The sequence below is a fragment of the Poecilia reticulata genome, chromosome 3 (genome assembly GCF_904066995.2).
Source record: "Poecilia reticulata chromosome 3, P_reticulata-male-v2, whole genome shotgun sequence".
NCBI classification, from domain to species: Eukaryota; Metazoa; Chordata; class Actinopteri; order Cyprinodontiformes; family Poeciliidae; genus Poecilia; species Poecilia reticulata.
The window spans coordinates 15,739,529-15,752,415 of record NC_088832.1 but is presented as its reverse complement, the minus strand read 5'-3'; the positions used below and the strand labels follow the sequence as shown (position 1 = coordinate 15,752,415).

General features: G+C 37.6%; 1 protein-coding gene across 1 annotated transcript; it reads right to left on the bottom strand.

Annotated features, from left to right (window-relative positions):
- Nucleotides 1-9,525: 9,525 nt before the first annotated feature.
- On the bottom strand, nucleotides 9,526-12,672 carry sult5a1 (sulfotransferase family 5A, member 1). The gene is made up of 6 exons (XM_008405131.2): nucleotides 12,349-12,672; nucleotides 11,633-11,844; nucleotides 10,969-11,095; nucleotides 10,784-10,878; nucleotides 10,340-10,520; nucleotides 9,526-10,071 (listed from the first exon to the last, which is right to left on the bottom strand). The coding sequence occupies exons 1-6, from the start codon at nucleotides 12,485-12,487 to the stop codon at nucleotides 9,929-9,931; spliced, it is 897 nt and encodes a 298-aa protein (XP_008403353.1). The 5' UTR covers nucleotides 12,488-12,672; the 3' UTR covers nucleotides 9,526-9,928.
- Between the last annotated feature and the right edge of the window lie 215 nt (nucleotides 12,673-12,887).

Here is a 12,887-nt window from a genome sequence, read left to right as displayed (position 1 = left end):
AACAGGCATAGAGCAAATGTCAGTGGAACCACAACATTACCTGAGCCGGTCTCTCAGTCAAACCTCTTGTGATGCCCACTGGTGTGTGCCCACAAAAGTGAAAAAAGAGCATACATTTCTTTAAATGTTTATGGGGTTATGATAAGATATTTTATTTGTTAACAGGGGTTAAACACAATGGGTGCAGTAACGGTGTTTCACCGGTAGGTGGTGCATGGGGACTTTGAGCTGCCTGTTGCTCTGCAGTTTCTCATAAGCTGAGAGAAATGGGGTATATCCCACGAGAGGTGGTGACGTATTTCCGTTTGAATTTATGCCACATAGATTGGTTCCGGGTCCTGCTTGCTCCTATTGTTTTTACCCAAAGCTGTAAGATCTGTACCATGAAAAAGACGCAAAACTTAAAATATCTGTGACCTACTGGTACAACAATCGAGTTTTGTGGTGTGCCGTTGTGTCCAGTAATTAGCCAGTACCATCCAGTGCTTAGTTTCTTTCATTTTCCTGCTGATATCAAGGCGACAGCGGACTGTAGCCAAAACTTAGCCACTACAGCTAACACCCGGTTTGTAGCTGCCTGCTATTTCAAAGCTTGAGGATATTGAAGATCCAGCGTCAGAAATGGGAAGACGGAGGTTAAACGGGAGCTGTACGAGCTTCGTTCACTGGAATAATTTGTTGGAGGAAAATAATGCAGGAGGAAATCCACTGCAACGGGAACAGGCTGAGAACAGAGGCAGCGATTCGGCACAAGGTAAGTCAATACGTGTGTTGATGTTTGCGTGTTGTACAGGAGTATGAAATTATTTTTAGGCAACTCCTTAGCTTTTTTTATGTGACAATTATATAAAATACATTTAACATGCAGTCCAAGCGATACCGAGCACCGTAATTTAAGAACAACCGAGAGTAGCAACGCTTCAGCCCGAACTAGTTAGTCAGATTAAGGTCCAAAACCTTCGCTTTACAGCCGTTTAAGTGGCACCGACCCACATTAAAAAAACCCACAGAACAAATGGTAGAAATCACGTATTTCCCGAATCCCAAAAATATGACATCTACCTTTGCTGTTTTATAATTATAATCCACGTTAGAGTGAATTTTTCCACTTGGCTGCTATAATTTGTTCTTGCGTTACACAATTTCTCTTTTTTTCCCCTCTGAGATTCTGCTTAGAAAATGAGGTTATGACTGCATTTTGTTTTTAAAATGGTAAATTTAGGTTTGCCTCGATCTTATAAACTAATGCCTCTTGTATGCATCATTTTTTGTATTACTGTTGGTGCAGGTATTAGGCGAACACTGCTTTGCCTGCTAGTAGTTTAAATTAATTTCAGCTGCACACTTTCAAGAGTATTCAGATTTTAACATGCATTTTCTAAATAGTATTTTAGTTCACTCTTACTCAGTAACTTCAGTGTTGTTACAACTCTGAAACATTTTTTTTTTTTTTTTGCAGTTTCTTTGTGATACCAGAACTATTTCACTTACACATTTAATTTCCTGAGATATTGTCAATTTATTTTCAAGCAAAACTCTCAAAAAGAGCCGAGGATTTATTAGTTTTGATTACGTTGTGCAGCTAAATATGGACGCTTGTTAGTTTTTTTTTCTTTTTAATTTTTTAAGTTTGCATCGTAACACCTCGTGATGTGTTTCTGAGTCATGATCGCTGTGCCGATTACCTTTCCACTGGATCCAAGCACCTGGACCAACTGACCGGTACGGCGTCCATCAGTCCACGGTCTGCCGGATCATCACAACGTGGACTAATATTTTATTTACAGTACTTGGTTAAACTATGATCTTGAAACCGGAGCACCAGATATGCAAAAATCTACCTGCAGACTTTGTTGGCTACCCTGACACTGCAGTCATCCTGGACGGGGCAGAGCTCTCTTCCAGAGTGACGAGTTCTCATCACCAGTAAAGGCAAAACAAGTGTCTGATTAGCTGCTAGGAAGTATATTATATATTCACTGTTCATTTTGCTATCCTGTTTTTACCTACAATAAAATTGAATCTCATTTGTAATACTCTACATTTCACAAACTTTTTCCCCTTTTCTCAGTGTTTACGTTATATCAACTATTTGCATGTAGATCAGGAATTCAAGTGAGATGTTATAATGCAACACATTTAGGTTATACCAGCAAAGAAATGTGAATATTAAGTAATATGTAATTAGTCATATAATTTAATATGCTGAATAAGGCTGGATGATACAAGATTTTTTTATACCAGATTTTATTTTAATCAATTCCTCCCGCCCTCAATTTCTATACTAAAATCACAGAAAATACTTTTTAAAAAAATGCCTTTATTTCAATCATCTGTTCTGTGAGTTGTAGGGAGCATTACGGTCAGGATACAAGAAATTTTAATTGCAAGAATGCAGTCATTACAGCAGAATAAAGATGCAATTTTATAACAATGTCTTAAAATTACAAGAAGTCATTTTAATGAGAAATAAAGATTGAGATTGATCTGATGTAACCAGCTCAGTTCATGTGGTTCTGACATTTGTCAGTAATCAAGAGGATGTACATTTCCACCTCAACTGACCAGGTAAGCATTAAGGTAAAAATACTGTATACAAAACGGAAAAAGAGCAACTGATAGAAATACTTCATATAAAGAAAAGCAAAAACGTTAATAGCAGGAGAAAAGTTGTTGGCAACATTAGCTCGGCCAATTTCTCCCTCCAGGAAGCCACCAAACAGAACTGTCCAAATATAATAAAGATTAAAAAAAGAAAGAAAACAGAAAGTTAAAATAATAATCACAAATTAATAATTCAGATCTAATGCGTTCTGGAATCTATTGACATTTTACAAATTTCACAAATCAGAAGGTTTCACAAATGTTTTTTTCATTCTGCTGTTAGTACAAAATAATCTAGTTAGGTTTGAAATGTCTAGGTGTTGTTTTTAAAGTACAACACATTAAAAAAGCTATAGTATAGATAGTGAAAAATTAAGCCCTTTAGCTATTTTCCGAATTAGATGCTACATTCGGAAGCTAACTTCAGCTTCAACTGATAGCTTGGGCACAATATAGACAGATCTATATATGTTTATATCTATATATTTATCCATCTATAAAGTAGAGATATGTAGATTGCACAATGCAGATAATCAAAACACTTAACATTTACATAGCACCTTTGTAAGCATGTCCCTGTTAGCTACGTCAGACATATGAGGCATTATGGTGAATACAAACGATTTATTAACTTACCTTCGAAGTTATTGTGAAGTTTTGACACATCCAGCTTAAATCCTTTGTTGTTGCTGGAGCGTTTCAGGACGTCTGAATAATTATATAGGCATCATTAATAGTCCTGCAGGCAGTGGTGGGAAGTAACGAAGTACAAGTACTTCGTTACTGTACTTAAGTACAATTTTTGTGTATCTGTACTTTACTTAAGTAGATTTAATAATGGGTACTTTCTACTTTTACTCCACTACATTTTACAGTAAGTATATGTACTTTCTACTTCACTACATTTCTACAAAGTGTCGCGTTACTCGTTACATCCAAGTCGCGTTGAGCTTTTTTTCCGTTAAAATGTGAAGTTCAGGGATTTAAGGTGGCGCTGTAAAATCCGAGCAATAACGTGACTTAGTGTCTGTTGTCACCCATCGCCTCCACCTTAACTCGCACGCGGAGCTCTAACACATGCGCAGTGGTTTCCTCTGAGAGTCAGTAATATAATAGCGCTGCATAAATCATAAGATATAGCGACATGTAAAATCAGCAGCGCTTCGCTTTCACAGACAGTGGGACTTCGTCCAATTTTTAACGTCACTTGGAAGGAAAGGTTAAAGAAAGGTAAGCTCCGTGGACGTGATGCTAGCAAAGCTAGCTGTATTTACTGAAACACATGTTGCATCTGCGATGAAAAAAAGTTGTCACTCATGTGCTAAATTATTGTGTGGAGGTGTTGGCTGAGGTGTTGCATATATGGGACAACGCTGTGACCAAAGTGCAATATAGAAATATGACATTCAGGAACGATCCGATTCTTCTGGACGGATCTTGACTAAGTCCTATAGTACTGAAGCCTCACTGAGAGCCGTTCTTTGTTCTTGTAATGCTCTGTGTACACTGCAGTAGCTATTTTATTTCATTAAAATATCTTTATATTTAATTGGCGAATAAATAAAACAAGAACGTAGGAACGCAGAGCATGCTCATTGCTCTTTGTTTTTGTCACCTGTCATGGTGGCAGACGTTGCAGCAGGAGGGAGGATGAGAACAGTCACGGTGCTCCTCCTGCTTGGTTACTTGTTGCTTATTGGGCCTTGGACAGTGTTCATAGTTGAGCGTTGTTAATTGCTATGTTTAATGGTGCAATTTCTGACATTGGCAATATGGGCAACCACCCAGGGTGTTATTTTTTTTAGGGATGGCAGGAGACCTCTGTGGCACAGCTGAAAGCAAAACAGAATGAAGAAGAGTTTTAATTGTCACTGGTTAAATTTATTTCAGCTCTAAGTATTTAATATCTAGGTGTTTTTATGGGAAAGTGAATCTTTCAGATCAATTTGAGAAGCAATTTTGATAGGTGCACTTAATTTTATTGTCATATAGCACGGGGTGCTGGTTTTGAGTTGGGTTGGGTTCGGTGGTCTAGACTACAACTCTGCTATGTGGCTCCTTGGTTCCAGGTCCTCCTCTGCCAGTTGGATTTCTTTCAAAATAAATGTGTGGCAAAAAAAGTGAAGTTCATGCTGTTAGGACAGGAGATGTTTCCATCCCTGAAATGATGATGCATAGAATCACATATCTAAGTCTAAACTATGTTACAGAGTAAACTCAATAAAAACATGCTTTATCTGTGGCATTGTTCATTAAAATGGCACATTACTGTTGTATTAAAATTAAATACGATTGGTACACTTAATGATATTAGTGATTAGGCAATGCATTCAGCAAGTACTTTTACTTTTAATACTTAAGTATTTTTAAAAGCCAGTACTTTTTTACTTTTACTTAAGTAAAATGTTAATGTGGTACTTTGACTTTTACTTAAGTACATTTTTGACTGTGTATTTGTACTTTTACTTAAGTAAATTTTTTGAGTACTTTCTCCACCACTGCCTGCAGGACTGAGGAGCCACTGTTAACATACTGTTGCGTGTGCACCGGAACCAGTCTATGTGGCATAAAAATGCGGAAGTGCTAAAACGGAAGTCCGTGGCATATACCCCATTGGAGTAACAGACTGCGTCTCCCATGTGCTCATTTATTTGAGGTGAGAATAACCCTCAAGTTTATTTTAACTAAGTACTTTTATTATTTGGTACTGTTCGAGGAATGTTTAAGGAAATGTGTTAATGTGTTAAAAGATATTAGATAGCCAACAGGCCATGATGCTAGTTGGTTAGCACACACTGTAGCGGTGGGAAAGAGCAGGCAGTCGGTGCAACCATAGACATTAATATAAGAGTAGACCCCGCATTGACTGCTCCAGCGCAGGAAATACGGCGGACATCTTGGAGCGGTCGTCCCTCCCATAGACATCATACGTATAAAGGTCTATGCTTACAGCAAGGTAGGATTGGCTTGAAAAGCTCATAGCTAACATTACAGAGAAAGAGAACATCGTCAATGTTATTTTCTCAAAGAAAATGTAAAGTTAATAAAACACATACCTCGTATGTATTAGGTGTCAAACTTCGGCTTCTTTTTAAACACGAGGTCTGGTCGTTAAAACTTGTGTTAGGTTTGCACCACAATATGGAAGATTTCTTCTTCACCAACACACTGCACGCCTGTTCGTGCACTGCTGCCTCTCACTGGTGGAGATGGTGTATTGCATTACTTAACCCTTGTGTTTAGAAATGGGGTCCAACCGACTCCACACACGTAAAACTTGCATCATTTGCCACAGTCCTCTATTGCCTCAGTCCTCGCACAATAATGTTTCAAATGCCAAGTTCATAAGTGCTTTGTAGACATCTTGCTGTAAAACTTTAGGATCGATTAAATTAAGAAAATTAAGACTAAACAACATGGCAGAGCTATTACTACATAAAGCAAATTTTTAAAGTTTAATTGGTAATACTTTTATAACAAATTTATGTTAGATTATGATTTCTTGGTTATTGACAACTTGTCATAAACGAAGACAATTTTGTCTAGGTTAATGACAACTTGTCATTACGAAGACAATTTGTCTAGGTTAATGACAACTTGTCATAACGAAGACATTTTGAATAACGTCAGCTTTGTATTAAAAGTGTCATGATTTACCGAATGACACTTTATGACAACAGTCATAAATATTCATGAAGACTTATTGATGTTCATGACAGGTGTTATGTTTATGACAGTGTCATGACAGTCTTATTCACCCCCCTTCAAATAAAGTGTTACCGAAACTTCCAACAGAACCAGGCTCGGGATGAAGAACCATCTGCCACGACCAGCTGCGGGTTTATTGGGAACATCAGTGACTTGACTTTGCAGTACTAAACCATATTATTTATGGGAACAAAACCTCACTTTCTATCTTGTTTCACCATGAGGGCAAAGACAAATCCAGCTGTATCAGTAAAACAGATGCATGTATGTGATTCACAACTTTAAAGTACTGGGAAGGAGTCAAAGTATGTGTAGACATCTTCAGTCAGGTGATTTCTAATCATATCGAGACTCACTAACACATTACTCACATCTGCGAACAAATGTCTTTATTACTGTGAGTAAAATAATTTTCTGCTAATTCCCAGGTACGTCAGTCCCTTTGAAATTTGGAGATTCACAGTGGTGAAGTGACTCACTTGGATCTATTAGTTTCTGATTCAGATGATGATGAATCTGATGGGCTTTAAATGTGATGCAAATGCCAAGACTGTCACACCTTGTTCCTTCCAGAGGAAAACACCTGCTAGGAGCTCAGAGCTCTTGGTCTCATTACCAGCTGCAGCACAGGGGGCAACAACAACACCTGTGACTCAGTTATTGCAGCTTTCATTTTTCTCCGGCACAAAAAAATTAGGAAGAAAACTGCATTCATCGTAAATTATACATTTATAGAGATAGACTAAACGAATATATATATATATATATATATATATATATATATATATATATAAAAATAAGACATTGCAAGTGAAAATTTGATAAGCAGATACAAAAATGATGATTTTATAAGGTATTTTTTGCACTTAAAACATTGCAGTAAGAATGTGGTTTTATACCGCATGTTGTTTCCCAGTTAAATGTATAAAGAAGCCTTTTGTCGTGCTTGTATTTTAGTACAAGCACGACAATAGACTGCAACAGTAAGAAATGTTCAATGTACACAGGTTTTCTCTGCAGTGTCTTGTCGTAGGTTGTCATGCTGCCAGATAACATCAAGATGGAAAAGGTCAGCCTGCTTTCAGCAGCAGCAGCGGAGGCGGCGCTGTGGAGACGCACCCCTCTTTTGATTCCCAACACCGGGACTATGATAGAAACAAAAGGACTGGAGAAGTTCACCATCACCTGAGGCTCATTCTTACATTGGACCAAAGATGAATTGTTTCAGACAGTCCCCCCCCCATCAGTGTCAGACATCACTCACATCAAGTTTTAGGTGTGGCTTTGATCTCAAGCATTCAGTATGTCAGTAGACCGTCTTATGTAAGGGACTCAAACATCTCTTCAAATTCCTAGCAGCCTGGGTGCTGCTGAGACTGAAACCAGCGACACAGAAAATAAAAGAAGATCCAAACGTGAAAACTTTCACTTATAATCACCTAAATCTTAAAATCATGAGACTTTCAGAATCTATTTTCAGAAATATAAGAGCTACGGTTATCAGAGCACCTCATACCTGTGATAATTATGGGCATGCTAACTGTGCTAACTATGCTGACTAAATCAAAGGAAGGATGTATGTTGAAAACTATATACAGCCAAACATTGATCCCTGAGCTACTTAATAACTCAAATGAGCTTTTTAAAGTGACTAATTTATGATCACAAATCTGAGGTAAATATGCATAATAAACTCAGAGAAAAGTTCTTGATCACAAATCTAGACGATGTGAGAGAAAGCCATAAGCTACAGTTCCTAAGACTTAAGTTTGCAACTGGGAGGCAATTTATCTACAAAATCCCAAAAGCATGAAATTTATGAAGATCTTTATGTGACAATGTATGAAATTTTCTTTAGAAAATTTTGATAATAAACATATGCTGCACAATGTAACAGAAAAACTCGATTGTGGAGATTGGGCTTTTTACAGAGATATGGCAACCACTTTCACATCAGGTTATAAAGAGCAATAATAAGATTTCTTTCACATTTCCAGTAAAAATTTCTCTGTGTTTTGTTGCCCAGTTAACCTCCGTGTTGGTTACATTGCCACTGACCACAGTTTGACAATAAAAGCTCACTGAAAGATTTTCTTAGGATCTTTTTCTTTCTTTTTTTTTAAATAAAAGATAATCAAAAGTCATTGCATCTAAAATGACTAAAATCAAGTTTTATAGTAAATCAGCAATGAGCAGATCATCAATCTCTTCAACAGTAAGGAGAAAATAATATCTGTACCTCAAACTCTGAATAGGTTCTATTTGAACAAACTAGCATATTTACTGACTGCTGTCCTTAGGAGAGATGAAACTAAAGGTGAGATGTTTGCTGTCCTTCAACCTCCTTCCCCTAAGCGAAGTCTGAGACGTCTGAAGAAGTGTGAAGACATTTCTCACACACTGGGATGTGTGAGTGAATATTAAAAGCTTGGAAGCAAATTATGAATGGATGTGTGTTTGTTGGACGTTGGTCTGACGGCCCATCAGCCTTGTCAGCCTGATTAATCAACACACATTTAACAATTCTCAAATTGATGAGTAGCTCCATGGGCTCGGATGGGTTTTATTGACATAATTATACATTTTTCGTAGAAAGCAGCCAAGGTGTCGACCTAAATGTATATTTTTAGGAATGTCCTAATGATACTTGTTTTTTAAGTCTTAAATACAATATTCATTTATTTATTCTTTATAAAGTAGGGGGGGGGGGGGGGTCGTCTTTTTTTGCTTTTTTGGAGAAAACAGCTGCAAATAATACACTGGTAGTGCGGACCAGAGTCTGCACAGTCCTTCAGATGCTACATATTCCTTTTTAAATAATTGAATGGCAATGTGCGGCATGCACATATATAACACACACACATGCACACGTGTTTTCACCAGGATTTTGCAATGACTTTCGTTCATTTTTTATTCATTTCTATATCCTAACCCCAAGTTCTAGTTTCTGAACAAAATCATTGTCAGATATTGAGATTTAATTTAGCTCAGTTCTTCCAATTTTGATTTTTCAAAATTATCAGTTGCTCTTTTAGTAATTTTTTAATGCTGCTAGCCATGTTTCATTACCTTAGGCCATTAAAACATCACAAATGTATACAAATGTTTAATAGTATTATGCAGCGTGGACTCCTAAATATTAACTAGCAGGGAAGCAACATGTTTCTTCTAGGCGAGTGAAGTGACAGCATACAAAAGGACAGCTCAGCCCTGTGGATTCAAAGACCTTTAACCTTTCCTCCCCCTCTGTTTATTGTTGCAGTGTTGACACGACTGTCAGGTTCTATACGTACATCTTGTGATTCACAGAAAACCCAAGTCCAACTTGGAAAAAAATCGAAAGAAGCACATCAGGTATTGAATCAGTAAATGTTTGCCTCATGTCTATTTTTGCTCACCAAACAGACAGAACCATGACACGTGTCACATAAAACGATTCATTCATGAGCACTAAACAATACCACACATTCTTCAAAGGATGTCAAGGAGATATCATTCTGGAAAATAACCTTTAAAAATGTCTGGATTTAATAAATGTTTATAGGACGAACATGATTTCATCATCTCTGGGATGATCTCTCACACAGTTAACACAAATCTCTTTTGTTTTGGAGATTCAGTCTTTCAGCTGTGATTCCTCGTTTTCTGGTTTTTCCCACACAAACTTCAAAATGCAGTCCTGCATCTTGGACTTCAACACAGTGTCAAAGTATCGATTCTGCTCCTCTGTGAACATGTTTTTCCAGTCTCCAATCTCACCTGGATGGTAGAAAAAAAAAAAATAAGACAAGATTTTTATTCTTAAGAAAGTAAAAGTATATTTTCTGTAGAAATGGAAAGCATAAAATAAAAAGTTCTTCAATTGTGTCTGTACCAAGAACATTATTTTTCTCGAGATCTGATTTATGCATGTAGTTACATTTAAAAAGTCACTTCTGTTTGAAAAAGTGTGAGATGTTTGTAACAGATCGATTCATTTGGAGGATCATTTAACTTGGATCACATGTTGTGAGACAAACTAAACCACCTTTCCTCATGAAGCAGCCTTTGCTGTGATCCAGTATCTCATCAGGAATGAGGCTGTAGTTGATCATCTTGTTGTCCTTCATGCAGCTGAAGCTGCAGTGTGTCACACAGTTATTGAGCTCATGCTCCAGCAGAGGGCGCTGCAGGAAAGAGCTCACCCTGTTTATGGTCCCATGCAGGTCCTGACATCAAAACAAGTTGGTAATATTATTTGTATATAAAAAAAACTAACAGCAATTATTCAGACAATTAAACAATGACTCAATCAGTTCTTTCAAAGTAATGGGGGGGTGGGGGGGGACTTTGAAAGACATGATTTAGGACATAACTTGTAGTTTACTCTAAAAATTAATATCTTCTGCGTTATACAGTTTTTGGATTTTTTGGTGGAAATTATATTTTTATTTATATGTGGCTACTATAGAATGAAGGAGTTCTTCTTTACCTTTGACATCTCTTCATATGTGACATGCAGCAGGTTGAGAGCTGCAGCCTGACTGGTCCAACCCTTAATGTGGTCAAACCAGGAGCCAAAGTGCACTGAACAGAATAGATGGGGGGCGGGGGGGGGGAATCCAAATTTAAGAAACACAATAAAAATATTATAGAAACAGAAAAATGTCAACTTACATGTTCCCTCCAAGAACTGATGCAAAAACTCAGGAAAGGAGCCAGCATCAGGGAGGAAGTTGGCCATCTTGTGGAAGTGATAAAAGGACACCAGAACATCTTTAGGGTTTCTGCTCACATAGATGATCTGATGGGAGATAAACAACAATGTGTGCCAGCATGTTGGAGCTGCTCTTGTAAAGAATGAAGAATATCCTGATATTCTATTTATATTCTGAAGCTGGAAAATTGAAGAGAAAAGATCACCAGTGTCCAAAAAAGTAACACGTCAGTGAATAAATATTATTACACCATCCCTGCATCACCGTTTGAAAGTTTTTTAAAATTTATTTTACCTGTTCATGGTCTTTTTAACTTTTTAAGCTAGTCTTCATTTGTTTGACTTCTTTCTCAAACATCTCATCTCCTTAATTTAGTCAAGTAGATAATCTCTTCCTGATTAGTATTGGCACTGATTAAACTGCTACATTTCTATCTAAACTCACCAAATATGTGCATTTCAAAATGTTTTATGTTTAATGGATTTTCTGACCTTTTCTACAAAAACTCATTTTATCGAAAAACAAAATGAGAAACCAGTGGATGTTGTTTATCCAAATCTGGTTGTTCAGTTTTAAAATTTATATTAAAATTGAACATATGTATATATATAAATGAATCTGACCCTGGCCTTGGATTCCTGGAGGGCAGGGCCCAGCAGGTCATGGGGCAGATGTGTAGTCAGAACTCGAGGTGTTGAGGTTGAGCTCTTCAGCAAATCTGCACAGTAGTATTGCTCCAACCAGGGGGCTCTGGTCCAGTTTGGAGAACTCTGGGACAGATGTGGGTCACCTCTGCTGGATATGAGGGTCACAATTTCTTGCATCCATGTTGTGCCTATTGAGAGAAATCAGAGATATGTAACTTGAAGGAAGAAACAGACTGCTTAGAGGACATGCTTTACAACCCAGTGCATAATTTTCTACATGGATTATTCCAGATTAGGAATAATCCAAGTGATCCCACACCCTGTTTTGGACAAACCAGTTTGACTGGTTTTGGACAAAGAAGGCAAATTTCCTCAAATAGATTTCCCCATGGTTTGCTTACTGAAGACTTTCCTACATCACCAAGCAGAACAGTGTGCCGCCATAGGCACTCTATGCCGTTCCCATGAAATGCTGCCAATTCAAAAATAAACCACTAAAACCAACCTACTGTGACCAGCTGAAGAGACCTCACACTACACAGTAGATGATATTCTAGTGTCCTGTCGTTCAGAAAGCCCAACTACTATCCACTGTTGACTTATTGAAAATTCATGAAATATTCAATTTAACTTAGTAAGAAGCCACTAGTGAAGTGCAGCATATCCTGACGGTTAGAGTCGCCTCCTCTTACCTGACTTTGGATAGGACACAATGAGGACATCCGTGTCTTGAAACGGAAACTTGAGAGCGTGTTGGAAGGAATCCTGCGTGTGCAGGTGCCCCGGATACGAAATACCATGAAAAATCTCTGTGACATCCAACCTGGCCATGTCCTCTCTTTATATATTTATGAATGTGATGCTCAGGATCCCTTTACTGCAGCTCTTCTGTCTCAGTGAGTCTTTGACTCTGTGAAACATTCTGAGCTATTGCATGAATCCAAAAAAGGAAGTTCAGCCAGATCCTCCTCTAAATGGGCGTCTGTCAGTAGATATTTTGACAAAACTTTCCAAGAATGGCCAGCATAAATGATGATAAATGATCATCATGTCCCAGTCTAAAATAATTCAAGAACAGAAGAGAAACAAAGCATTGAAAGAATTACAAAACCACATCTAGGGGCGTCAGTGTTCACAAGTAGAGAAAAACCTGTAGTAGTGGTGAACCTTGGTGAAATGACAAAATGTTCTGATGACAAAAAACACTCAGAAAAACACCTAAAGTATTGCA

Excerpts from the sequence above, each read along its gene's own strand:
- sult5a1 (XM_008405131.2), bottom strand. The coding sequence starts at position 12,487 with ATGGCCAGGTTGGATGTCACAGAGATTTTTCATGGTATTTCGTATCCG. Across the intron at positions 10,521-10,783 it reads CATATGAAGAGATGTCAAAG|GACCTGCATGGGACCATAAA; the intron begins GTAAAGAAGAAC and ends TTTTGATGTCAG. Across the intron at positions 10,072-10,339 it reads AGGCTGCTTCATGAGGAAAG|GTGAGATTGGAGACTGGAAA; the intron begins GTGGTTTAGTTT and ends TCTACCATCCAG.